This window comes from Lissotriton vulgaris, unplaced genomic scaffold, assembly GCF_964263255.1.
Source record: "Lissotriton vulgaris unplaced genomic scaffold, aLisVul1.2 SCAFFOLD_2085, whole genome shotgun sequence".
NCBI lineage: Eukaryota > Metazoa > Chordata > Amphibia > Caudata > Salamandridae > Lissotriton > Lissotriton vulgaris.
In genome coordinates, this window is record NW_028254639.1 from 324,770 (window position 1) to 351,552 (window position 26,783).

The 26,783-nt window shown below is 43.3% G+C and overlaps 2 protein-coding genes across 2 annotated transcripts in view; both read left to right on the plus strand.

Annotated features, from left to right (window-relative positions):
- The window catches only part of LOC147659485 (uncharacterized), a 56,934-nt gene extending 42,438 nt beyond the window's left edge, over positions 1–14,496 (plus strand). The window contains exon 3 of the mRNA XM_086951718.1: positions 10,543–14,496. Within this exon, the coding sequence (XP_086807844.1) occupies positions 11,340–13,325 (1,986 nt within the window). The 5' untranslated portion in view covers positions 10,543–11,339 and the 3' untranslated portion in view covers positions 13,326–14,496. The remainder of the gene's footprint in view (positions 1–10,542) is intronic.
- LOC147659486 (uncharacterized) overlaps positions 1–26,783 on the plus strand; it is a 128,652-nt gene that overhangs the window by 19,936 nt on the left and 81,933 nt on the right. The gene's annotated exons all lie outside the window — the stretch shown is intronic.

The following is a 26,783-nucleotide window of genomic DNA, read 5'->3' on the forward strand; positions in this document are numbered from 1 at the left end:
CTGTAGTGGGCATAATACAAAAACTAGAGTCTGAAAACACCTTTGTTTACCAACTGTTCAGCATGATTGGTGTACTCCTTGTACTACTTGAGAGTAGGCTGTGCGACAACTTTAGTGACTTTGGCACTGCAACATGTTCCATGTTAGAGTGCTTGCCACTTGGTAAGCAAAGCAATGTTGAAGAGCAATTCAGGAACGTTTATTTTACAGTGTATTAGAAATGGCTTGCAATGATGCATAGAAATGTCCCTTCACCAATGGCATTTGAAGTCCATGAAACGTCACTGTGCTACTCTGTACAACTTCTAGATCCCTTCAGTAAAGGGGAATTTCCTCCGTAGTTTCAGAAGTGCTGCTTCATTTTTGACCGCTTCAATTACTCTGAGGGCATAAGCACCCAGCTCAATGCAAATGTTGCAGAACCTGCCCTGACAATTGCAGTCTCAAAGTGCGCCAGCATTGGAATGGAAAGCTTTGTTAGTGGCCAGAGTTAACAAATTGTGTACTGGCTGTTTTGGCGTTTCCCGTCTCAAGTGCCATTGTTGAGAGGGCCTTTTCACAGAAGCTTACATGGGAAGGAAAGAGCGAGCGCACATGACCAAAGAATCACTGAAGTATTGTATGGTGTACTACAATAAGTTTAATTTGCAAAAATCTATTTGGACCTCATATACACTATATGTATATACTGTCTATATACCATGTTCCATCAGTGCAGAAAGAAAGCAATAATAAAAGCAAAAACGTTCTATAAATACCGGAAAAACACCTTTTCTGTTTTTAGTGGCGCGAAAATATGTAACCGCTGATAACAACTGTTTTTTTAAGGTATTGAAATCACTTGAAAACACTGGAAAAACTCAACCAGAATTTAAAAAAAGGACATAATATTTATACATAGGAATTTTGTTATATTTGTTCAACAAAATTTCCAACATAGAATGACATATATAACATACACTGGCCACTAAAACGTGGAACACCTTGCCTGTGAGTCTGAAGTTGGAAACTAACTTTGTTAAGTTCCGTAAGGGACTAAAAACTTGGCTTTTTCAGCAATAGTTTTTTTTTTCAAGTAAGCACTGTTTTCTTTGAACAGCCGTCCCTCTATGTCTTGTAGTTTTTCTTCTTCAGTCTTTCCCTTGGCGCCGGGAAACCCATTGCGGGTAGCTGTGCGCCTTACAAGTTTAAATAAATAAAATAAATAAATACACAGAAAATATACATTAAAAAATCCACGTGACAAGACTCGCGTTTAAATTTACAATATAAAACATACCATATAAAACAGGCACAAACGGACGATTTTTATTTTAATGAACGCCCAAAAGTGTTTTGGCACCTGACTAACTGTTCTGATAACCTAATTTGAAAGCAGTCACAGCAGACCAAGTGACAAAAATATGTCTAAACTATATGACAAAATATCAATTCATGTAAAAGTGCAGAAGAGCATGGAAATATAAATAGAGAAGAGAGAAGAAGCATGGAGGTGGGAAAGGAGAAAGAGAAGAGAAAATTAAATTGAATTATAGACATACCTCAATAAATGCTGTATCCGGTATATTGCTCTTGTTCATCAGTACAATTGCGTTGCGAAGTTCAAGTGTTCTCTGACCTCGCAGTCGAACTATACCCTCTATATCGAGGGTAAGTCAAAGTTATTGGCTTCTGTGCCTGTACTTATGAACAAGAGCAATATACCTGATACTTACAGCATTTATCGAGGTATGTCTAATTCAACTTGGAATAATAGTATATACTACACTGATAATGGCCATCCACAAACCTATTGGGTTCCATCTTGTCCTTCACTATAACTACTAAGCCTCATTTGGACAATACCAGTTGTGGGTATTTTGATATCGCGGGAAGGAGGTGGAGGTATATCAGGAAGAACAGGTACTGGGATGGATTACATGGACAAGGAATTGAATCTCAGGCTCAGACCTTCCCCAATCAGTCTAGTTTTAACCCCCCCCCCCCCTCTCCAGATGCTGTCCTTATGTAGCCATTATGACTGGTGTACCATATTTGAAAGGAACCCACTCTGCAGCTTAAAACAAAGGCTGCCATTGGTAGACCCAAATTTCAAGATCAAAGAATATAATGATTTCTTGTTTGTGAGGAGGGTTGGGTGGGTTGGTCTCTGAACAAAACATCAGAGAGGATTTAGTAATAAGGGAGTCCCTGTGGAAGGTGTTGGTGGATATTTGGGTTCTAAAGTGCCTTTTGGATGTCATTATTAGGCTGCATATCACCAATTTTGCTCAGGTTTGATGTGGGTCCCACAGCAAGTTGACAGACCCCGTTCTAATCCGTCGGGGAGTTCGACAAAGCTGCGTGCTCACCCAACACTATTCATGAATGACTTGGTAACCTATACAGAGAGGTGCAAGACCAATGCGCCTAAGATTACCTCATGACAGGATTGCGACTGTCTGTTTGAAACCACACAGTCCTGATCTCAAATACACCCAAGGGGCTACAGAAGCTTCTGGATCAGTTCACGTTCTTCTGGAAACAGAGGCGCTATGAGATTAACATGGGTAAAACCAAGTATATAGTTTTTAATCCCTGTACATCCACCAGAACTAACCCTACGCTTAACGGGACCCCTTTGGAGAGAGTTCATGTATTCGATTATCTAGGGGTCACGCTCACTGAGCAAATTGATATGTTCCTGTGGTTTATAGATTGTAACGTATGTTTGGCATCCATTAAATAATGCTGCCATTCATTAAAGGCAGCCTTAAATGTAGCAATTCTCAATAGGCTAGGGTGTTGTTACATTCTGCTGGGGGTAACTTGTGTGAAAAGTAAGCAACGGGTGTAGCTGACCTGTATCAGTATTTTGTTGCTATAATACACCCCCAGGACGTTTTGTAAAGCATCAGCTTCTACAAAGAAAGATGGTTCAGGGTTGGGTGTGCCAGTATGGGGGCTGAGGTGAATTTGTACTGGTCAGGAATGAGTGTTCGACCTCTGCCCTCTAGATGAACTTTGTGTTTTTGCGCAGTAAATGAGTGATGGCGGTTATCGTTTTCGAAAAGCTGGCTATGAAGTGACTGTAGAAATTGGCAAACCCCAAAAAGCTTTGGACTTGCTTGACAGAGGTTGGGAATGGCCATTGCAGTATGGCCCCAACCTTTTTAGTGTCCATTCTAATCCCTTTGGGACTTAAGATGTAGCCCAGAAATTCCACCTCTGTTGTATGAAAAACACTTTTTTCTAGTTTAACATGTAGGTTATAGTTTTGTAGGTGGTGTAGGATGGCCCAAACCTATAGTATGTGTTCTGGCATGTTTTTAGAAAAGATCAAAATGTCATAGATATAAATGATACAGCAGATGTTTTCCCTTAATACATCGTCTATGAAACACTGAAAGTCAGTGGGGGCATTACAGAGTCTGAAAGGCATGAAGGCCATATTTGGTTCAGAATTCTGCCTTCCATTTGTTACCCTCTCTGACAAGTTGGTAAGCCCCACTTAAATCCAGTTTTATGTATATGGGAGCATGTTTAACTTGATGAAAAAGGCTGGTAATCAAGGGCAATGGATAATGATTTTTTGCCATAAGTCATTCACTGCACTGTAGTTAATTAATACACATGTGTAGATTGCCCTCCTTTTTGGATACGAAAAAGAGACTGGGGATTTGGAAATGCGGATAACCCCATTTTCCAGGTATTCATCCAAATAAGTGCGTAGATGGTTATTCTCCTTTCCAGTTAGGGAGTAGATCCTGCTACAGTGTAGGTTGGCACTAGGAACCAGGTCTATCTAACAGTCGTAACTGCAATGAGGTGGCAGGGTGTAGGCGCCCTTTTTGTTGAAGACTTCCTTCATGTCTGCATATTCTTTGAGTACCACATGCAGTCAGAGGAAATGCATGGGCCTGAATAGACCAGTCATGGGTTTTATTCTGGGTGTGGGCACACGACAATATGCAGTAACTGGAGTTTGGAGTGGTCAACCTAGTTACCCAATCGATACGTGGGTTGTGGGTAGCTGGCCACCGGGGGCCTAGGGTGAGCCTGAATCATGGATCATCGATCACATCAAACATGGTGTGTCCTCGATGACCATTCGTACAAAACATAACCACAGGTTCTGTTTGTTAGCATATCACCTTTGAAGTAAGATCCTTCCTATCCACTGCCTTTCCTGTTTCTGGCTTTTTTTGTGCTACTGTAGTTATACCCCTCACTCCGATCCTGAGTTGGTTCAAATCCTGGGGCAGGAATACCAAATTGTAAGACAGGACCGGGAAAGTGAAAGAGGGGGTGGCTTAGCCATCATCTTCAGAGACTGTTTCACCTGTCGCTGTACCCCCAATCCCTTCCCGGAATGTGAAAGCATGTCTTTTACCCTGGAATTTTCCCCCAATATAAGTTTCTCCGGAACACTTATATATCGCCCACCAGGCACACCCAAACAGTTCTATGAATCTCCGCCCCCCCCTAGTCGCTGATTTGGCCCTATCGCCCTCTAACTTCACGCTATTGGGTGATCTCAATATACACTTTGATGACCCCAATAACTCCATCGCCAATAAACTAATCGGGGACTTATCCGCTTTGCAGCTGCTTCAGCTGGTCTCATCTCCTACGCACACGAAAGGTCACTTGCTGGATCCAGTTTTCAGCAACTGTCCACATTTGAAGGCTTGTTCCCCTATAGCCCTTCCTTGGACAGACCATGCTTTAGTCCCGCTGCTTTGGACAACTGAGAAATCTACACCCCTCACACCTATAGTCCAAGAAACCCGAAATTGGTCCAAAATCCCGCTGGCCCAGTGGACCCAGGAATTACAAAAATCAACTCCCCTAGTCGGTCAGACTCCTTCACAGGCCAATGAAACATTTAATGAATGGATACAGAACTCTCTAAACGCCACGCTCCCCCTGAAGAAAACGGTTTTTAAAAGATCCAGAATCTCAGCTCCCTGGTACTCCAATGAACTACGGGAGAAAAAGCGTTTTTGTAAGAGACTGGAACGTAAATGGCGACTGGCATATGCGGAAGCAGACAAAACTATCTATAGAGAGGCCATCAGGACATACAAAAAAGACATAAAAAGTGCGCAATCCCTATACTCTTCAAACCAGATCGCAGAGGCCAGCTCCAGCTCGAAAGAGATCTACAAAATAGTAAAAAGCCTTACCACCCTCCCCACACCCCCTCTTATAATTGAGAACCCTCAGCTCCGTTGTGAAGATCGGGCCAACTTCTTTTCCCAGAAAATTAATCTCATTTACTCTTCCTTTCCATCCACAGAACAGACTGCTTTGACTAAAGCATCTTCATACCCCCCTCAAGAAAATACATCCAACCGCCCTCCGGTGTTGTCGGAATTTCCCCAGTTGGAGGTGGATCACCTTACCTCCCTCATGCACCAAGTGAAGTCAGGCTCCCCTAGAGACCCAGCACCCCCATATGTTCTAGTCTCTGCTATTCAAACCATTCTTCCCACACTGCTCGGAGTACTCAACACCTCGATCTCTACCAGCACAGTACCAGTAGCGTGGAAGCAGGCTATGGTGAGGGCTCTTGTCAAAAAACCTAACCTGGACACCAAGAACCTCAACAACTTCTGCCCGATCTCCTTGTTGCCTTGGGCAGCCAAAATCTTGGAGAAATATATAAACAGCTTACTAACAACTTTTCTCGAGCAAAACCAACTGCTCGATCCCTCCCAGACTGGCTTCCGCCCCAAGCATGGGACCGAGACGGCACTGCTGGCAGTCACAGAGGACTCCAGGAGAATCTTAAATCGGGGAGGATCGGTGGCAATCATCCTCCTCGATCTGAGCGCGGCATTCGATACCGTTAACCACGGTATCCTCCTGCAGCGTCTCCTGGACACCGGAATATCTGACAGAGCTCTGGAGTGGTTCAGGTCCTACCTGAGTGACAGATCTTTCCAGGTGCATGAGGGCAATGTCACCTCCTCTAACAAGCCTCTGGGGATGCGGAGTCCCGCAGGGATCATCATTAAGCCCAACGCTATTTAACGTCTACATGAGGCCACTGGCTGAGATCGTCCGTCCGTATGGTATTAAGATCGTTACCTACGCGGACGATACTCAGCTGGTGGTCTCCTTGGCACAGGCAGGGGGACTTTCGGCGAGTGTAGATCTTGCTGGTTGCATGGAGAGGGTCAAGAGCTGGATGACCAAGTCTTGTCTCAAACTTAATGGAGACAAGACCGAGCTCATGCTCCTGGGTCACACTGCACCATCTGCCATAGACACTCTCTGGCCTTCCAGTTTAGGTCCTGCCCCTGTTCCCAAAGACGCCATTAAGAGCCCCGGTGTCTGGCTCGACAGGTCCCTGTTTTTCGATCAACAGGCAATAAAACTTTCTGCCATCTGTTTCGGCATCCTGAGAGTCATCAGGAAGATCTTACCTCTACTCCCCTTTGAAGCAAGAAAAAACGTGGTTCTGGGCCTGATCCAATCACGGCTGGACTATGGAAATGCATTGTATCTCGGAGCTCCTGACTTCACCTTACGCAAACTGCAACTAATACAGAACTGCGCAGCCAGAACGCTTTTACAAATTCCCCGCAGATCCTCAGTAAAGTCCGGACTGAGGAAACTGCAATGGCTTCCCGTAAAGGAAAGAGTAAACTTCAAATCACTCTGCATTGCACACCAGACCTTCTGGTCTCTAGGCCCAGCAATTAATCTCCCTCTCATCACACCCTATCTCCCCACCAGACAGCTGCGCTCCACCACTGCAAATCTAGCCATTGTGCCGCAAATAAAGAAATCAAGGTCCGGAGGCCGCTCCTTCTCTTACAATGTAGCCAAGAGGTGGAACGCCCTTCCTCAGCATCTAAGATCTAATCCCGACATCCTCTCCTTCCGTAAACAGCTGAAAACGCTCTTGTTCACTACATAAATAGTGGAGCTGACACTTCCTTTTCCTAACTTGAACCTCAGTTGGTATGCTTAGCGCTTGGACGCCTCAGGGCAGCTATGTGCGCTCTAGAAATCTAAATTCATTCATTCATTCAATGCTTACAGTTAATAAGTTTTAAGGAAATTCCCTGTTACTCCTGAATCAATGAGTGTGTTGACTTGCCAGATCTGACCTGACACAGTGACTAACATGACTGCCCTACCGACTTAGAGGTGAAAAATGCAGAATAGTGTTCTGGAGGTTTGTTTGGATGACAAACCCAGAAGGCCAACCTCAACACCTATTGAGCTTGGTTGTTTCACGGTGCTTACACATTAACTATAGGTGTCACTGGACACCCTTCAATGAAGTGCCCGTTCCTACTACAGGACAAACATAGGGTCTGTTTTCATCTTTTATCTTTTTCATTTTTAGATAAGGGCCCTCTATCCCCCTATCTGCATAGGTTCGAGAGTGTCTGGACTCTTAATACGTGTCACTTCCTGGTTTGTTATGTATCCTAAGAAGTTTGTGCCTTTCTCAGATTTCCGTTCCTTCAGTCAGAAATTCAATTTGAGTACTAGGCCTATGTCTGTTCCTATGTCTTCGGATGGGTCCACCAACTCTGCTATCAGGTCTTTCAGTTCTTCACATAAATTACAATAGAGCACCGAGATTTTCTTGGTCTGTGGCCATTTAGCTACGATCACTAACCGATTTAATGTGGTAACGTAAGGAAACATGTATGAGGAACCCTGTTTAAGGTTTAAGAGCTCTTTATCTGCGGCCTGTACAAAGGTATAACAGGCAAACATCGGTTGCATAGTGTCCTTAATTGCTATGAAATCATACAAGATGGGATGATCATGTTCCACTAGGGTTATCGACCCCTCCCCCCGGGTATGAAAGGATAAATCCTAACTTGGATGCGTTGTCTGGAAAAGCCTTTGCTCGTGCCATAAAGTGTATGAGTCATTGGTTAAAAAAATACAGATTTTACTGCTATCGCCGTAGAAACATTCGGGCGCAGCCAGGGTAATAGGATGAGGGATAATAACCTGTGTTTGAGTTGGAGTACTTTGGCTCTGGGAGCTGGTTCTGCTAAACAGGAAAGCCGTACCACTAGGATTGAACAGAGGTGCCTTAATATCATCATATCATCATTTAAATATGTCTTTTTCTTTGGCCCTAACTGCTGAATCTGGGCCTCAAGCTCCTGTGGGTCTAGATTTTAATTGAGATTGCAGTGCAGTTACATCTTGTGTTAGGCTTTGGTTTTCTGCCTTGATACATGTCAACATGGCAGCAGTGTCCTGCAGTGTGATATCTGGATTTTTCATTGCTTCGTCTTCTGTCAGACCACCGCGGTCCTTACCTTCTGCCCGCAGTGTGGCCTTGCATAGAAGATATAAACCTGGCTTCACTGTTCCTTTCCTCCCACTTGCATATGTGTTGTAACAAGACAAGAAAGAAGGCTGGGATATGGGGAAGGAGATCCTGGTGGTTTGGTATGTATTTACTCTTCTTAGGAATACGTGGTTATACCTTGAAACGTAAAAGAACAGAATCAGTAAAGCAGGGAAGCATGTGATATCCTGTGTGCCCGACCTACCCTTGGTACAGAATAACTACCTAAAAATGAAGAGAGAAGTGCATGAATGAAGTGTTGGCTGTAGGGTGAAAGAGCTGTTCCAAAAGGTTTTCAAACTATCCAGGAAAAGGGCCCTGAAATGCTTAAAGTGGGATAGTGGTTCTATAATACATCATACACAATCACACTCATCCTAGCATAGCAGAAAAGGAGATGGGTAAAGTAAGGATAATAACCTTGTCTGGATAGGTAAACACTTGGTCCAGGATTCAACAAGATTTTCTCTGAGCGCCTTGCGTTGTCTGTTGCTCACCAATAGTGTGATATTGATTCAATCATAAAAATTGCCTTGGAAAATTCATTTGTTTATCCAGCATTGATAAATAAAGAAAGGTGAGCACAACACGCACATTATAACATAATCCCAGATTGATGCTCCTAAAAAGAAAACCAAAATTAACCTCAAGCACGCTCCTTAATGCGTGATGGATTCCAAGATTGCTTTTCACGCGCATGCTGTCAAAAGAAATGCACTCCAAGTGCGAGACAGCAGCTGCTTTGCATAATCAACACACTTCCACTGCGTGTTGATAAAAAGGAAACCAAGGCTGCAACAAAAGAGCACTCCAAGGGTGCGGTGTTACTGCTAAGAGTTCTTGACACACTCCACTGTGTGCCTACCAGGAAAAAATTTTTTGTTACACACAACACGCTCCTCAAACATGTATCACGCACCGTTAAGCACATACTCCAGTGCGTACCAATAAAATCAAAGAAATAGCAAATGCAGAAACTTATCTCTAGCCCGTGTACTCACAGAGCAGGAGCCTCACAAGAGAGCCTGGGGCGAGGAGACGAGCGCCCGACTGGCATGACTGTGACTCGATATTGCAGCCGACAAGCAGGGGTCCACTAAATAGTGTGGATGCTCTGAAGACAAAATATGACTTCTCGGGTCTTTGGCAGAGACAAAGCAGCATTGGTTGCTTGAGCAAGGTATAAATACTATTTGACCAAGATGTTCACCCCAACCTGCCGAGTACAGGCATGGTACAGGAAGTGAACGACTACACTGCTAACCTTGTAGTGAGTTGACAGCTTCCTTCCTGCACCAGGCCACAACACACTTCAAGTAGGTGTTAAACCACTCGCAAAAGGAAAAAGGTCCCCGGTGGACCCCTTCCCCTTTGTGAGTATGTTGGAAAATATTTTTTAAGAGCAGGAAGTGGTCCCAGAGACCACTGCGTGCCCTTAAAAAAATGAAACTGAAAAGTTTCATTTTTCTTTTTTAAATGCATCCCGGTTTCCTTTAAGGAAAACGGGCTGCATTTAATAATAAAAAACTGCTTTATTAAAAAAACTGTCACAGACATGGTGGTCTGCTGAGCCCAGGAGGCCACCATCCCTGGGAGGGCCTTTCATTCCCAATGGGCTTGCAAATTGCGTGAGGCTCATTCATATTCATAAGCCTCGCAATTTGCAATCCCATTGTGAATTGCAAACAGCGTTAAACACACGGTTGTACATGCTAAAGAGTGCCTCGCAAATTGCGAGTCGCAAATGACTCGCAATTTGCGATGCGTTATTTTGCAGGTTGTACATCTGGCCCTAAGTTCTTCTGCTGTAAATAGTGTATTTTCAGACCCTATTTATCTTTGTTGATGAAGAAATTTTGGCCGTCGGAATCTCCCAGCAATTACTTTCTGCCTCAACCTCAACATCGCTTATGGTCAGTGTCTTTTGATGTCACACAGTCATTTGCCTATTTTTTATGTGTTATATATGTATTATCCACTAATGCTCCTGGTATCTACACTCACATGTTATCATTATCAGAAATATACCTGACAGAAACTAATAGCAGGGCATCACTTTTGCTTTATTACTTTTAAATGATGGTTCTCTGGTGGTGCACACGTACGTCATCATCTCTCCCCTTCAACTCTCTCTCTCTCTCTCTTTCTCACTCTCTCAATCTTGTATATTTTGTTGTGGGAACACGACGAAAGCTAATAATGGTACTCTCTGCTTATTTCAATAGGTGATAATCCCTGGAACTTGAAAACTGAAATTCAGTTAGTCATTGTGTGTCTTGCACTCCAGAGCGATATAGTATTGACAAATGGGACATAATCAATTCTCTGTGTCACATAGTCAATACTTTTAACACATCAGACACTCGGAGGAAAATAAAAGAAAACTATTAAACCATGGTTCAAAAAGAAAAGATTGTTATTCCCAATATCACAAACATATTTCAAATCTAAAACAAGGTTAATTTAAATAAACTTTGTTGGAAAGCTTCAGTCACACAAAAAGACTTTCTGTCAATCGAAGATGCTGTACTCCAGAGAAAACGTATCAATGTATTGAATATGAAAATAGTTTCAAGGAAAGTGAAGGTGTAACCAGCATCTGCAAACTCACACTGGCAACCATATCAATGCTCCAAGTGTAAGAAAAGCTTCAGCAAGGAAGGACTTGATACTATAGACCAGAGTACATACATTACGAGTTGGTGGCAATCTTTATCAGTGCGCTGAACATTGGAAATGACTCAGTCAAACAAGAAACCATACAGGTGAAAGATCTGAATGAATTTCAGTGAGAGAGAGAGAAGAATATGTATAGACGAGAACATTAACGATGGTCAGAACATGGAAGAAGGTTCATCTGAAAGTTGTACCAATCACAGGAGAGGGCTCTCAGGTGAAAAACCTCATCAGAGTGTGAGCACCATTAGAGTAAGGACATTTTACAAATTGTCTTAGAAAACATACAGGTTAGAAACCTTATCAATTCAGCAAAAGTGGGGAAAGATTCAGTAAGAAATCACATATGTCTCTCCACCAGATAGCACACACTGTTGAGAAACCTTATCTATGTTCAGAATGTGGGAAAAGGTACAAAGGGAAAAGAAGTCTTAGTATTCACCGAAGATTACATTCAGATGAAACATGTTTTCAATGCCCACAATGTGGCAAACGGTTCAGTAGGAGAGCCCATCTTACTAATCACGAGAGAGCACACACTGGCGAAAAACCCTTTCAGTGCTTTGAATGTGGTAAAAGGTTCTGTCAGAAAGTCGCTCTTATTATGCACCATCGGACACATACAGGGGTTAAACCTCATCAGTGCACTGAATGTGGGAAAAGGTTCTGTCGAAAAGATAGCCTTAATATTCATCAGAAAACACACTCAGGTGACAAACCATATCAGTGCTCAGAATGTAACAAAATGTTCATTCATAAAACAAGTCTTATGATTCATCAGCGAGTGCACACAGGAGTGAAACCATATCAGTGCACTGAGTGTGATGCTGCCTTTATCAAGAAAAGCAGTCTTGATACTCATCAGAAAAGACATACAGGTGAAAAGCCCCATGAATGTGTTGAATGTGGGGCAAGCTTCATCTGCATACAAACTCTTACTGTCCACCATAGAACCCATACAGGTGAGAAACCTTACCAATGCAGTGAATGTGGAAAAAGATTCAATAGTGAAGCAAATTTTACAACTCATCAGAGAGTGCACACAGGCGTGAAACCGCATCAGTGCACTGAATGTGGGATTAGTTTTAGTGATAAAGGATGTTTCATTCGGCACCAAATAAGTCATACAGAAGAGAAACCTTTTCAGTGCATTGAATGTGGAAAAAGGTTCTCTGTGAAAAGAAAACTTACTATTCATCAGAGAGTACACACATGCGAGAAACCTTATAAATGCACTGAATGCGGTAAAAGGTTTAATTGGAAAGGAACTCTTGCTATTCACCAGAGAGTACACACTGGCGAGAAACCTTATCAGTGCACTGAATGTGAGGCTACCTTCTGTGACAGAGGGAACCTTAATAAACACCAGAGAAGACATACAGGTGAGAAACCTTATCAGTGCACAGAATGTGGGGCTGCCTTCAGCGACAGAGGAAGCCTTACTAATCACCAGAGAATACATACAGGTGAGAAACCTTATCAGTGCACTGAATGTGGTAAAAGGTTTATTGTAAAAGGAAATCTTACGACTCACCAGAGAATACACACTGGTGAGAAACCTTTTCATTGCACTGAATGTGGGACTAGCTTCTGTGACAAAGGAAGCCTTACTAAGCACCAGAGAACTCATACAGGTGAGAAACCTTATCAGTGCAGTGAATGTGGGACACACTTTAGTCGCCCACATATCCTAGCTAGACACATTAGAACTCATACAAGAGAGACTCCTTATGAGTGCATAGAATGTGGGAAAAAGTTCAGTGATGAAGGAAATCTTACAACTCACCAGAGGGTGCACACAGGAGTGAAACCATATCAATGCACTGAATGCGGGAAAAGGTTCAGTTTGAAAGGAAGTCTTACTGTTCACCAGAGATTACACACAGGTGAGAAACCTTATCAGTGCACTGAATGTGGAAAAAGGTTCAGTTTCAAAGCAAGTCTTACTGTTCACCAGAGAATACACACAAATGAGAAACCTTATCAGTGCACTGAATGTGGTAAAAGTTTTAATAAAAAAGACGCTCTTACTATTCACCAAAGAGTACATACGGGTGAGAAACCTTATCAGTGCACTGACTGTGGTAAAAGGTTTACTATGAAAAGCGCTCTTACTATTCACCAAAGATTACATACTGGTGAGAAACCTTATAAGTGCACTGATTGTGGGACTAGCTTCTGTGACAGAAGAAGCCTTACTAAGCACAAGAGAACACATACAGGTGAGAAACCCTATCAGTGCTCTGAATGTGGGGTAGGCTTCAGTCGCCCACATATCCTAGCTAGACACCTTAGAACTCATAGAGGAGAGACTCTTTATCAGTGCACATAATGTGGAAAAAGTTTCTTTCAGAAAGGAAATATTAATTGTCACCAAAGAATACATACATGTGATGAAACGTATCACTGCTCAGATTGTGGGCAGTTAAAGGAAGACCTACAATTCACCAAATCGTACACACAGATGAGAAGCCTTATCAATGCTCAGAGTGTTGGAAAGCCTTCATTCTAAAAACAGGTCTATCTAGACACCCGAGGACAAGTGTGGACAGAAATGCTTACTTATTCATCCACCTGCAAGACTGAGCTGGGTACTGTCACATGAGGTGAGTGGCTGTAGAAGACCTTTACTAGAGCTCAGAATTGCAACACCCTGTCACACCAGATCCACCGTAACAGCCCCAAAACCAAATCTGGCCACATGCTTGGTTCTGATATTGATGAATCTTCATATTGAATTATTGTCCTGCTGGCATTGGAAAATCATAAATATTGATTGACAGTGTCTCAAAATAAGAGTCCAAAGATACAAAAGCCAGAAAGCTATTGACTGTGCGTTGAAAGTAGGATGATGAAGATGAGACAGTGTTTATGATTTAATAGTCCAGAACACAATGCAGGCAAATTGTGGCATATCAAACAGAATAGGCCATTGGCAAACAAAGCCACCATAAAATAGACCCCTTCCTGACTCTCCTCCTAGTTTATACAGCAATAGCAATGATGTCATGTAAAAAAGAATTGATAAAACGTAGACCCCTATATGCAACACCAGGGATTTGAACAGTGAGCATCTGGAACACTGTAATGGGCAAGAACTTTGAGATCCGTCAAGGGGCCATTTGCAAAACCTTCAATTGTGAAGAAAGCAAGGACTGTAATTCTGAAGCTAAATGAGGCATTTAAAATTGGCAATTGAAATTCAACAGATATCCCAGAAATCAGTGTTGCTCATCCAAATAATTATTTGAGTTAGATTCGAGGAACGACTTTGTCAGTATTTATCATTGTGACTCTGACAGAGTTATAACAGATTCCAACGAATTAACGTTTTTGATGATTTAGTATAATTTCACTGGTTTTAGTCTCTTGTCGTGTATACTGTATATGTTTTTTAATCCAAAGACTTTAGTGTTAGGCTTTTTATTAATTGTTCAGATGTATAAAATGTACTGATGACATTTTTATGTTTTTAATTGATAATACATTTATATCCTTGGTAATATTTGGGTCTTTTCAAGATTGTACTGTGCTTGTATTGATAACTATGGGATTCCCTTTATCGTAGCACTGAGTATGGATATAGTGTGAAGCATGAATAAGTGAGTGTGACTGTGGATTAATTTAACTCCAAGGGAATCACGATTTTTTGACATTGCTCATCCAAATAAAACAATACAAATAGCAAACCCTCCTGAGAAAAATAAGACAAAAAACAACTTCAATCCTTTGAAAATAGGTCACAAAGTAGAACTAAATCATGACCACCTTTGAAGTAATCCTTAAAACATTCTCCATGAATTAATGGCAACCTGGCTTTTTTATGTTCTCTCTTCTGGGTACCGCCCCACATTTTGGCAGAACTGGAAACGATTGCTTTTTTATGTGATGGATGGCTAGTCCCTCAGTACCAAATAGGTGATTATGAAACATAAGCCACTTGGGTTGGACAGCTTCACTGTGGTTCTTTGTTCTGCATGTCAGTTTTCATCACAGACCACTTTTTAACATTTCGACAACTTCTAACATGGCAGCTGGTTCCATTTTTATTACCCTGTTTGTTGATCATATTTCTTTTCCTTATGTTTTTAAAGCTTATGCTGCAGTGCTCTGATTTTTTAGCTATGTACATCTAACCAGCTGCCTTTTGCAGATTCTGCTCCACTAAACAGATTTGACTCCGGTTTAGAGAGCAGTCAGCCAATGTACATGTATAATCTTTATGCTCCTATGTGAGAAAGGTCACATGGGATTCATTCAAAATGACTGCTAATCACATAAATCTTACGCTGATGTGGATCAATTTGTTTCTATTCATTTCATACAAATAGTTGAATTGGCACGTAATGTAATGAATATGATTCTATTCTCAGATCACGGTGTTACAAACCTAGTGCTCATACTGGTGCATGTATTTACAAGTGAACTTCTCATCCCTGATACAGCTGAGGCTGTAATATCATTTGATAATGCATGGAAATCCACGTTCAGTTCATCAAATTACAGCTCAGGATGTGTTGTTGACGTTTTGAACCCAACTTAAACTAGATGCTCTCATCAGGACTGATGTCATCTGCCCTATCTCCCTGGGCACATGGCAGGAGAATGCAGTAAATCATTTTAACAAGTGAAAAAAACAAAGTTAACGGTTATATAAAGTTCTAGAGACTCCAAAAAAAGTTATGATTGGGTTCCTGGTTTTCCAGTATTTCTTTTTTAATATTTGCGTCTGTATTAATGAATATTTATGTTTTAGCCATCTTGTTCAGATTTATGCGTAATTATTTATAGTTTTGTGAATAGGTCACATCTTCTATATTTCCACATTTGCTTTACTGATAAATGTGAATTTAGACCCTCTGATATTTTCTTGATTTTTCCACATTACAAAGCCAAATATAATAAGACATTGAACCCAAATGAAAAGGTTAGCATCATAACTCAAACAAATGTTGAGGTATGGAGTCGTTGAGGGAAAGCTCATCCTGTTTTTAGACTCGGGCCGCTGTAATTCTGCATAGCTATTGGGCTGGAAGACATGAATTATAGCATAGACTGCCACACAAAAGAGGTTATGCGGTGCTTTTTGCAAATAAAAAGTGTGATTTGGTGTATATTACAATTGTTGCATGTGGGGAGATACCACAACTGTGAGAGGAGAAGCCCAGAGCCGGGCAGGATGATCATCCCCTCCTATAATGTGGACTACAACATTCCGACCCCCTCCCCTTACCTTGACATTTTTACCTGTGTGGTGATTGGAATTCTAAAACTTACCAGGTTTTGCTAGTAAAGTGCCAATTTGTTTGCAGATGTTTGAAAAGGTGACCGCTTTTGTAAGCAAATTAAAAATGCCGTTTTACTGGTACATTCAGTTCAATTGTAACTACTAAGTCAATATTTTATAATCTTTAATATATATCATGTCATGTGAGCAAGGCTCCACGGAGCCGAAACGTCATGCGGCATATATCTGCAACAATTAACTAAAATTGCATTAACTGGATTGTCCGTGTCCGAGGTGTTTTTGCGACACACACACACACGCATATATATATATATATATATATATATATCAGGGCTCGACAAATCCGAAAAATGGTACTAGTCCTGCAGGTCTAGTACCATGGAAAATCCCCTCGACCTGACTTCAACCCACTTGACCTCCGTCTCTGAAAACGGAGCAAAAGTGACAAGATAACAAGATTTAAAGGCATCTTTATTGCGCATTCCCTTTAGGAGCAATAAAAGTGCCTTTAAATCATGTTATCTTGTCACTTTTGCTCTGTTTTCAAAGACAGAGGACAAAAGCTAGTTTGACTTCCTACTCGCCAGAAAGGGCGAGTAGGACCTAAAAATAGCTCGTCCTGATCCATTCTCCCTCGCAAATGCGAGCGGGCGAGTGGATTTGTCGAGCCCTGTGTATATATATATATATATATATATATATATATATATATATATATATATATATATATATATATATATACATATATATATATATATATATGCCACAGTAGTAAAATAAATGTAGAGATGAGACATAACAGATATCCATGTAATGTAAATGTAAATGTTTTTGTACTTGTTTAGCGCACAGCTACCCGCAGTGGGTTTCCGGGCGCTTGTACGAATACCGCAAGGGAACCCTTCCTGGCTTTCCCTGTGAAGTGTCCACTCCTGGGCACCCCCATGGTGCAGACCAGGCATCCCTCGCGTTGTGGGGGCCGTTGTGGAGACTAAGCAAGCTATTGCCCAGAGTTGCAGCGTGGGACCCATGATCACAATAGGCACTGAGGCAAGAATATCTGGTCAGGGGAATTAATGAGCCCGAGACCCGCTGGGGCAGGAATCGAACCCTGGTCCCTGGGCAGAGCTCTGCATCGAGGTCTGCCTGCTCTAACCATTGAGCCACACTTCTCCACAATTACCATTGATGCGTTCTCCTGCCATCATAGACCATGGGGCCACAGACCAAGTGGCTCATAAATATCACCAGAAACCTGAGAGACTAATACTCAACTATGTAAGAATATAGAAAAGAAAGCTACATTTTCCCAGTACAAAACCATATCTTGTCTGTGGCAGGGAGAGCTTGTTGGAGCTGTTTTCTTCAAGGTGCAGCTAACAGTGGGCACTGCTTTGAACAAAATAGATGGGAAAATGTATTCCCTTTCTTTTGCATGGACTGGATAAATGAGCACCTATATAGGCATACTGAGCTCTTAGATATGGTTGAAAGAAGGGTCTCTGACGCCAAAGACACCTTGAACTCGGCATCACTCTCCCACACTGTGGAGAAGCAACTTAGGTCCCTGCAGGCTTAAGCTGAGGACCTGAAAGCTCGCTCAAGGCTGAACAATATACGTATTGTTGAAATCGCGGAGTCCATCAACATCCCCAATAAGGAGCTCTCTGTGGAACAGTTGTTAACACCACTACTGGAAAGAGACTGTTTTTCCAATATATTTGTAGTAGAGAGGGTGCACCGTTTGCTGGCTCCTCAACCGGTGCCTGGAGCGCCACCACGCCCAATTATAGCGAGGCTCTTTAACTATAGATAAGGCTCCCTGTTTTCCGCTTTTACTGATTTTTACAGATAAATACAGACAGAAAACATAAATTTTTTTAATGTGGATAAAAACAGAAAATCAGTTGCTTTGAGTAATTCTAAATACTATCTGCCATAACTGCTAGGCCAATAGATGCGTGGATTTATAGACAAGGAGGTGAAAAAAGAAAGAAATCTTAGTAAAGAGGCTTTAACAGCAGTAAATATGCACAATGTGGATACTGAAATTTGCAGTTCGAGTACAATATGATGATTAGCCTGCTAAGTTGAGAGTTCATGCTGACGCAAAGACTTGTGTATTCACAGACTCTGCGCAAGTCCTGCATTTCCTTAAGCGTAGATATGTTGCAAAATCAAGGAAGAGTCTTGCAGGTCCACATGCGGATACAGGGGAGGATGTGGCGACTCGGGAGGACTTGGGTCTCCTTGGTATTTCCTGGGGGGTGTACCAGGCCAGACTTACTGAGCGGGATCGACTCATCTGGTCTTAAATTTCCTTTGCACTGTTTAGACTATCTGGCATGGGGATGGTTTGTAACAGCTTGTACTGCATTCTTCACCACTACGGTCTGATTATGATTAAGTAACCTATGTTACAACTCATTGTTCAATCAGTCGATATCCCTGGATCTGACTTCGTTCTGCGTGGGCGACATGCGAAGAGTGGTGTACAGTTGTGGTGGGGTCCGCCCTGTGGGGAGATGCATGTTTTATTTATTTATTTATTTTATGATTTATAGAGCGCCTGGTGACCCGTAGGCATCCCTGCGCTGTAGACTTGTGAGATCCAGGAGAGGAAGACCGGGGGAACTATTTGGGAAACAGGAAGGTTTTTAGTTTTTTTCGGAAGAGGGCGTGACAGGGTTCCAGACGCAAATTGCGAGGAAGTGCGTTCCATCCTGCGGAGGCTTTGACCGAGAAGCGACGGCCACCGGTGCGGGCCTTCTTAAATTTTGGAACTATGGCCAGATGTTCGCCGTCAGAGCGAAGGATTCTGGCGGCTTTGTAGGGGATGACCATGTCTTTCAAGGCGGCTGGGCCAACACCGTTGATGAGTTTATGGGTGGTGCACAAGGCTTTAAACTCTACTCGCTGGCGAACCGGAAGCCAGTGCAGAGCCTTGAGGGCCGGTTTGGCAGAGGCTCTGGGAGGGAGGTTCAAAATGAGCCTCGCCGCAGCGTTTTGTGTCCGTTGGAGTTTGGCCAGGGTGAATTCCGGTGCGCCGAGGTAGACGGCGTTGCTATAGTCAAGCCGGGCTAAGATGAGCCCTTGAACCAGTAGTTTCCTGGATAGGGGGGGAAGGAGAGGGAGAATTTTGCGAATTGACCGCAGGAGGCCAAAGCATGTTCCAGCGGTTTTGGCTGCCTGGGTCTTCATGGAGAGGTCAGGTTCCAGCCAGACTCCTAGTGTTTTGATTTCTTTTTTTGGTATGGGGATATCACCAAAGGCGTCCGGCCAAACTGATGGAGGGATGGAGGACCATTTGTTGCCCAGAAGCATGATTTCGGTTTTTGCTTCAGGGAGGATTCGCACATCCAGGTGTGAATATCCTGGAGACAGTTGAGCAGGCTGTCTGGGTGTTTATCCAGGTGAGAAAGAGAGACGACAAGTTGGGTGTCGTCTGCATAGTTTACTATTTTTATCCCATAAGGGGTAACAACATCTTCAAGGGGGGCCATGTAAACATTAAACAGGGTGGGACTAAGCGACGACCCCTGAGGAACTCCACATGTGAGTGGGAGTGGGTCTGAGCGTGAGTTGCCGTCCCACACCTGAAATGAGCGACCAGATAAGAAGGAGTCAATCCATGCATGAGCAGTTCCCACAATTCCTGCCCTGGCCAGGCGATGGAGAAGGACACGGTGATCCACCGTATCAAAGGCGGCACTGAGATCCAGGAGGATCACTGCCACTGATCCTCCTGAATCCAGGATGCACCTTGCCTCCTCGATGACGGAGAGGAGGGCAGTGTCCGTGCCCTGGCCGGGCCGGAATCCTGTTTGAGATTGACGCAGGATTTTGTTAGTCTCAAGGAATTGGGAAAGTTGCACATTAACTAATTTCTCAGCCATCTTGCTGATACAAGGAAGGAGCGATATGGGTCTGTAGTTGGCCATGTCGTCCGGGTTCAGTTGGGGCTTTTTCAACAGGGCCTTGACAACAGCGTTCTTCCAGTTGGGAGGCACTGTGCCTTGGGAGAGAGAGGTGTTAATGAGATCCCTGATGATGGGGGCTATGCTGGGAGACACAGTTTTTAAAAGTCTAGCCGGGGCCGGGTCAAGGGGAGATCCGCTTTTCATTTTGGCCAGCGTGGAGGTGACCTCAGTGAGGGAGACTGCTCTGAAGGAGGGCAGCCGCGGGCTGTTAGTGCAGGCCTCTATATCAGCGTGATTATGAGGGCTGATAGTAGGGAGGGAGTCCCGTATCCGCGAAATTTTTGAGTCGAAATAGGTGGCTAGGTCCTTACTTCTATCCGGGGGAGGGGGGTAAGCAGCGGATGCCATAGGAATATTAAGTAGTTCTTTGACTATCAGGTAAGATTCTTTTGCAGAATTAGTGGCATTTTTAGGTCTCGTAGCGATACAGTGCGTAAGCACTGTACTCGCCGAGATCTATTGTTACTGACACTGCTTCCCAGGAGACAGTGCCGGCCGCGCGCTTCTCTCAAAATGCGATCGGCGCAGGCCACGCGCTCGCCGTGTCTGTCTCCTGGGAAGCGCATACATACACAGGCACACCCCCCCCCCCGCACGCATGCGCACACACATACACAAGCACACACACATGCACGGAGAGACATCCCCCCCTCCCCCTCCCACACACAGACACACGCACAGACACAGGCACCAACCCCTCCCCGGCACTCCGGACTTGTGCAGCCCCATGCCCCCCCGAGCCCAGCTCCAGGACCTGGCCGATTGTCCCCACTGCCGTCCCGGCCCCCACACTCACCTCTGTGCCCTCGGCGGACCCTAGGCTGCTTCACCCGGACACGGGTGAAAGGAACGAGAGGGTTGCAAGCTCCGACTCGGGCTCACCGCGCCTCCGCACACTGACGGCTCCCGCAGGCCGGCATGAGCTAAAGAAGGGACTGCGGAAGTATAACAGGGCATGTACGTCAGGCAGGGGACGTTCACTACGGGCAGAATTGCCAGATTCCACAGAAAAACCTCCAAATTTACAGTTCGTAATCTGGGCATGCTGATGGACTGAACGGAAGTAGCAACCCTACCCGATCACAGCATCGTTCAGCTTCTCTCAATGGTTCTACATTCTAATTGGAATATTCACTGTTGGTGCTTTTTGAAAATCCAGCTGAACAGTCGCCGAGAAGTTTTTACTAGCAGAGTAAGGGCGAAGTTGAAACGCTGCATTGGTAATCTGTTTTTGAAGCCAACCTTTTAAGATATTTCTTGGTTATTTGTGTGTCGGTGTTTAATGGAAACAGACTTTCTCATAGAGAAGGTATTATTTACTTCCTAAGGGCACGTCTTTTTCCTCTCCTTTTAATTCCTGCTAGAAGCGGATTGTGTCCCAGTGGCACAGTTGCGCCATTGAGAAAACAAAGCCATCTACAACATGTAGAAAGGTCGGAGTGTGCTTTGGCTCTACCATAACTTAATATTTCTGTCTCATGAAGCATACTACTCGGTCTCCAGAAGAAAGTCCGAGCCGCTCCAGCATTGTTTATATTTTGATTTCCCTCTACGATGATGCAGGATTGTTCAGAGTTCTTTCTGCTTTAACATCTTTAAAATGTAAACTGTGTTGGCTGCGCTCTGGCTGCTCGGGCTCTCGCCCCTTTCAATTGCATTTTGCCAGCGTAGCCCACGTGAAATCAGATAACAAAAGCGGAACTTGTATTTTAATGTAGCTAATAGAAGTCACAAAAAATGGGCTGCAGGCCTGCCACCTTTTTTTTCTCCAAGAATAGTCTCAGCCTCGCGCACATGTGGACTCTACCCCATCAGCAGCAGGGAATTTGGTGTGTTAGACATATTTTCCACAACACGTTTTGTAAAGTATGACCTTTCCTTACTGAGTGGAGCCGGATTCTGTCCATGAATGTTTACAGCCGAACTCTCCATATTTAACTACATCGCTGCTGCAGCAATTCCCCTCCTGTGCTGCAGATCCTTTATTCCCATCGTTTCATGACGAGCTGAGCTCGTCATCAGCACAGCTCAACCGTGCCTCATGACGAGGGGTTAAGCTCTTAAAATGTAGACCTGTGGATTCTGTTGCACTTCTTATAAGGAAGTTTGTGCATGTTGCAGAGGATCAAAGTTCGAGGGTGTGATAGTGTAGTGCTGCAGGTCATGAAATAGGTGTTCACTATGGCAAGCATTTCTCTCTCTTGGGTACCAGCCTCGAGACCTCAATAGTATTTTAAAGTCTATCTAGAGTTACTGACAGCAAATGAATGTATATTATTTAAGATGAAACATGGTATATTTGGATAGTGTCACATTCATTGCATATATACCATCTTTTAATGCGTTCAGGCTCTCGACCAGTTTTCTACTGAGCTGGTATTTTATTCATTTCCTTTACATTCAGATGTTGCCATGTGCACTGATGTTTCCATTCCTCTGCCGGGCTTCTTTATTCGTCTTCGCAATTTTAATTTAGACATCTGCTTTTTATTTTGGGAACTATGAGCAATTGTAGAGTTTAGTGACTTACAAAATAACTTTTATGCTCTGACCTGTCGCAGTCCTGATGTCTAGAACAACCAGATTCCTAGAGCTGGCAATAAATATCACCCATCGCTAAGCATGTTACTGTGCTTTCATCCTAACATTTATGCTGCTGTAGCATAAATCTTTGTGAATAGAAATCAATAGGAACTGCCTACCTATTACTGAGGTGAAATGTTTTCTTTGTCTGTTGATCAAACTGAGGCCGTAATGTATATTTATAAAGGTTAACTGTCTTATGCATCAGTTTCTGTTGCACTAACTCACTAAAGTCTTGTAATGTCAATTAAGCTGTTGGTTTTAGGGGGATTCTGTGAGTGCTCTATCTCCATGGTGCTACCTTTGGTGTTGCTGGGTTTGGACTTGAGCCATGTCACCATGTCATGCACTGTTGTAGTATGCTGTTGACATTTGTATAGCACATGGTTGGTGCGTAAACTGCCTCGTAGCTCACTTGGCTTTCGATGTGGTGTAGGCGACTGTAGTTTCTGTTTTTGGGAATTCCATTAACACCGAGTCTTACTCATCTCGGGATGAAAATGTTCCAGGATTTGTGTACTGTTACATGTCTGATTGTTGGTGTTGTGTAATGTGCTTTTAGTGTCTGAGTGGTATTTAGGGAGCATTATCAAGATGCTTGTCCTTGTTTTGAACATGTAACATGCCCTTTGCCCGGCGAGCATAGTTAGTCTTGTCCTAGTATTTCTCGCCGTTTGGTAGTTTATGTGTACTTTGTCATGGTACAAGCGGTGTTTGTAGCAATGTTATAGACCACTACAGGCAATAGCTGTGCTGTGTAGAATGGATATTATCTTGAGCGAATACTGGAAGCTGTGGGTAAGTGTGATAGCGACAGTGCATAAAGAAGGTATAGTATGCAATCTCGCGGGAAGTCGTTGGTTCGAACAGTGCCGAGTTGCGTTTTAGCCAAAGAGGTAAGAGTTTTGGTGTAGTGGTAGGTGACGGCCAGAGTGGGACATCCGTCACTGCTCTTCAGCGACTAAAAGCACAAAGAATAATGCGGGGTAAAACGCATGATATTTATATTAACTTCTGCGCCTAGTTGCAAGAGTGGGGTCTAGGAGAGCAGTGTATGAATGCAGTGTTTTGATGTGTGTGATATGTAGTATAAAGTACATACGTGACATGCTAAGCGTATTGGATTTAGTTATTCGCTTCTTTTTTAACTATGTATACCATGCATGAATATTTATATACCAATTGACTAGACTAGGCAGCTTCGATATAAATACATTAAAATACAAATAATAGTGTAATGTACTTCTCATGCCGCTGGGATTGTGGAGCTCGTTTATGCCTGGAGAGGATGAAGTAGGGTGGGAAGTAACTGTGCCTGTTATTAGGGCTACCATTCTCAAGCAGGAAAGGTTCGGTTTCTTATGTAAGAACGGTCCTCAGTAATATGTCCATGCTTTCCTAGTTAGCAAAATAATTAGCTTTTTTAGTAGGTGAGCTGACGCATCCTTTGTTAGGGCGGAGCCAGGTACTAACTTCCCTTCTGAAATCCTGGCCGTCTTGGACGTTTTTTGTTCTGTATTTTGACAGCACACGTCACAAACACAACCACACACACAACCATACATACAACCACACACACAACACCACACACAACACCACACACACCACACACACACACCACACACACACAACCACACACACACAACCACACACACACAACCACACACACACAACCACACGCACAACCACACACACACAACCACACATACACAACCACACATACACACCCACACATACACAACCACACACACACAACCACATGCACAACCACACCCACACACACACACATAAACACACACACACACACAACCACACCTACACAACCACACCCACACACACACAACCACACACACACACCCACACACACAACCACACCCACACACACACAACCACACACACACACTCCCACACACAAACACACACAAACACACACACACCATCAGTGCACACTTTCACCAGACACAAACACCATCAGTCATCAGTGTACGCTTTCACCGGGCACAAACACCACCAGCCGTCAGTGCACGCTTTCACCAGGCACAAACACCACCAGCCATCAGTGCATGCTTCCACCAGGCACACACCACCAGACGTCAGTGCACACTTTCACCAGTCATCCACACACCACCAGCCGTCAGTGCACGCTTTCACCAGGCACACATACACCACCAGCCATCAGTGCATGCTTTCACCAGGCGCACACACACCACCAGCTGTCAGTGCACACTTTCACCAGTCACACACACCACCAGCTGTCAGTGCACGCTTGCACCAGGCAGACACACCACTAGCCAGCAGTGCACACTTCCACCAGGCACACGCCACCAGCCATCAGTGCACAATTTCTACAGGCACACACACCACTAGCCATCAGTGCACACATCAATTGTTAACGCATCCACAATTAACTATTGCAGCAATCGCAGTATGGCACACTTTACTTTTATGTATAAACAAATAGGAGGACCCCACTCTAACTTTGTAGAGGACGGTGGGGAAAGTATTTGGGAAAGGAAAACAAACGTCCGGGTTCGTTGGACAGTTTGGATGATGTCTTGTTTTAGTATAGGACTAACGGGTATCACCTTAAACACCCTGGGGTCATTTATCAATGCTAGAGGGGCATGTTTTCCATGAAGAAGGCAAAAGTTACACACTTGTTGTGAGACGAAGAACATACATACATATATTTCCTAATGGTAGGAAGATTGTGCCTATGTTATATAGTAGAGTGATCACGGGGAAATGACAGGACCCAAAAGAGTTGATTCAGTTATCTGTGGTCAATCTTATGCATTTACTTGCAACAAAATGGAAAATTTATTAAACAAATTATTAAACAAATTAATTAAAATAAACGTTTTTTTCTGATTCAGAACATATCACTACTTTGGTTTGGTAACAAAATACAGGTTTTATTACACAATACAATATATAAAAGAATACATTAAAACCATTACACAATGAACATGATCATCACAATGTTATTAAAATACAATAAAAAGGTCACAGAATCAAAAGGTCGATGCAGCGTTTCGGCTTTTTCTAGTATGCCTTCATCAGGACTGATTCTTGTTGATCCAAATGAATTTATTATCCACCTGGATGGAACTTCTTGGTTCTATGAGGAGTCCTTTTTTGAAATTTGGACTTTTGGTGCTTTGCTAATTGAATATTCGCAAAGTTGCTCTGTCTCCGAAGTCATGGGTTCATTAAATTTCCTCTACTTCCAGATCAGTTTATCAAGATATATATAGTAAGAGGTTTAATACTCTCCTTTTATGCCTTAATAAGGCTCTATGTTTGCCGTATCTTTAGCTGCCAGGAGGAGCCACCGTTCTATGTAATGAACCTTCTAGCTCTGTTCTCCCGTGGGAGTCGGGGTGTTGATTGCAAAGCCAGAGCCCTCTCTCAATTGGGTAACGGTATGTATCACACACGATAACTGTTGCGTGAATTATCTTCTTCCGTTTGGCTGATATCAATATCAATGCAGTCGGCCTCCCTGCTCCTTCCTTCCTGGCAGCCCGTCTTTGTGATCACCGCACGGCGTTTTTCGGAATTGGAATTAGCAAAGCACCAAAAGTCCAAATTTAAAAAAAAGGACTCCTCACTCTACTATATAACATAGACACAATCTTCCTACCATTAGGAAATATATGTATGTATGTTCTTCGTCTCACAACAAGTGTGTAACTTTTGCCTTCTTCATGGAAAACATGCCCCTCTAGCATTGATAAATGACCCCAGGGTGTTTAAGGTGATACCCGTTAGTCCTATACTAAAACAAGACATCATCCAAACTGTCCAACGAACCCGGACGTTTGTTTTCCTTTCCCAAACACTTTACTTTTAAACATATTCATCTAAAGTGCAGCATGCCACCATTGCTACAAAACTAAATACACATTTTTTTTGCCTACTATTTATTGACTTTTGTTGCAATTAGTGTTGCAATATTTAGCAATGCCAAAAGCTC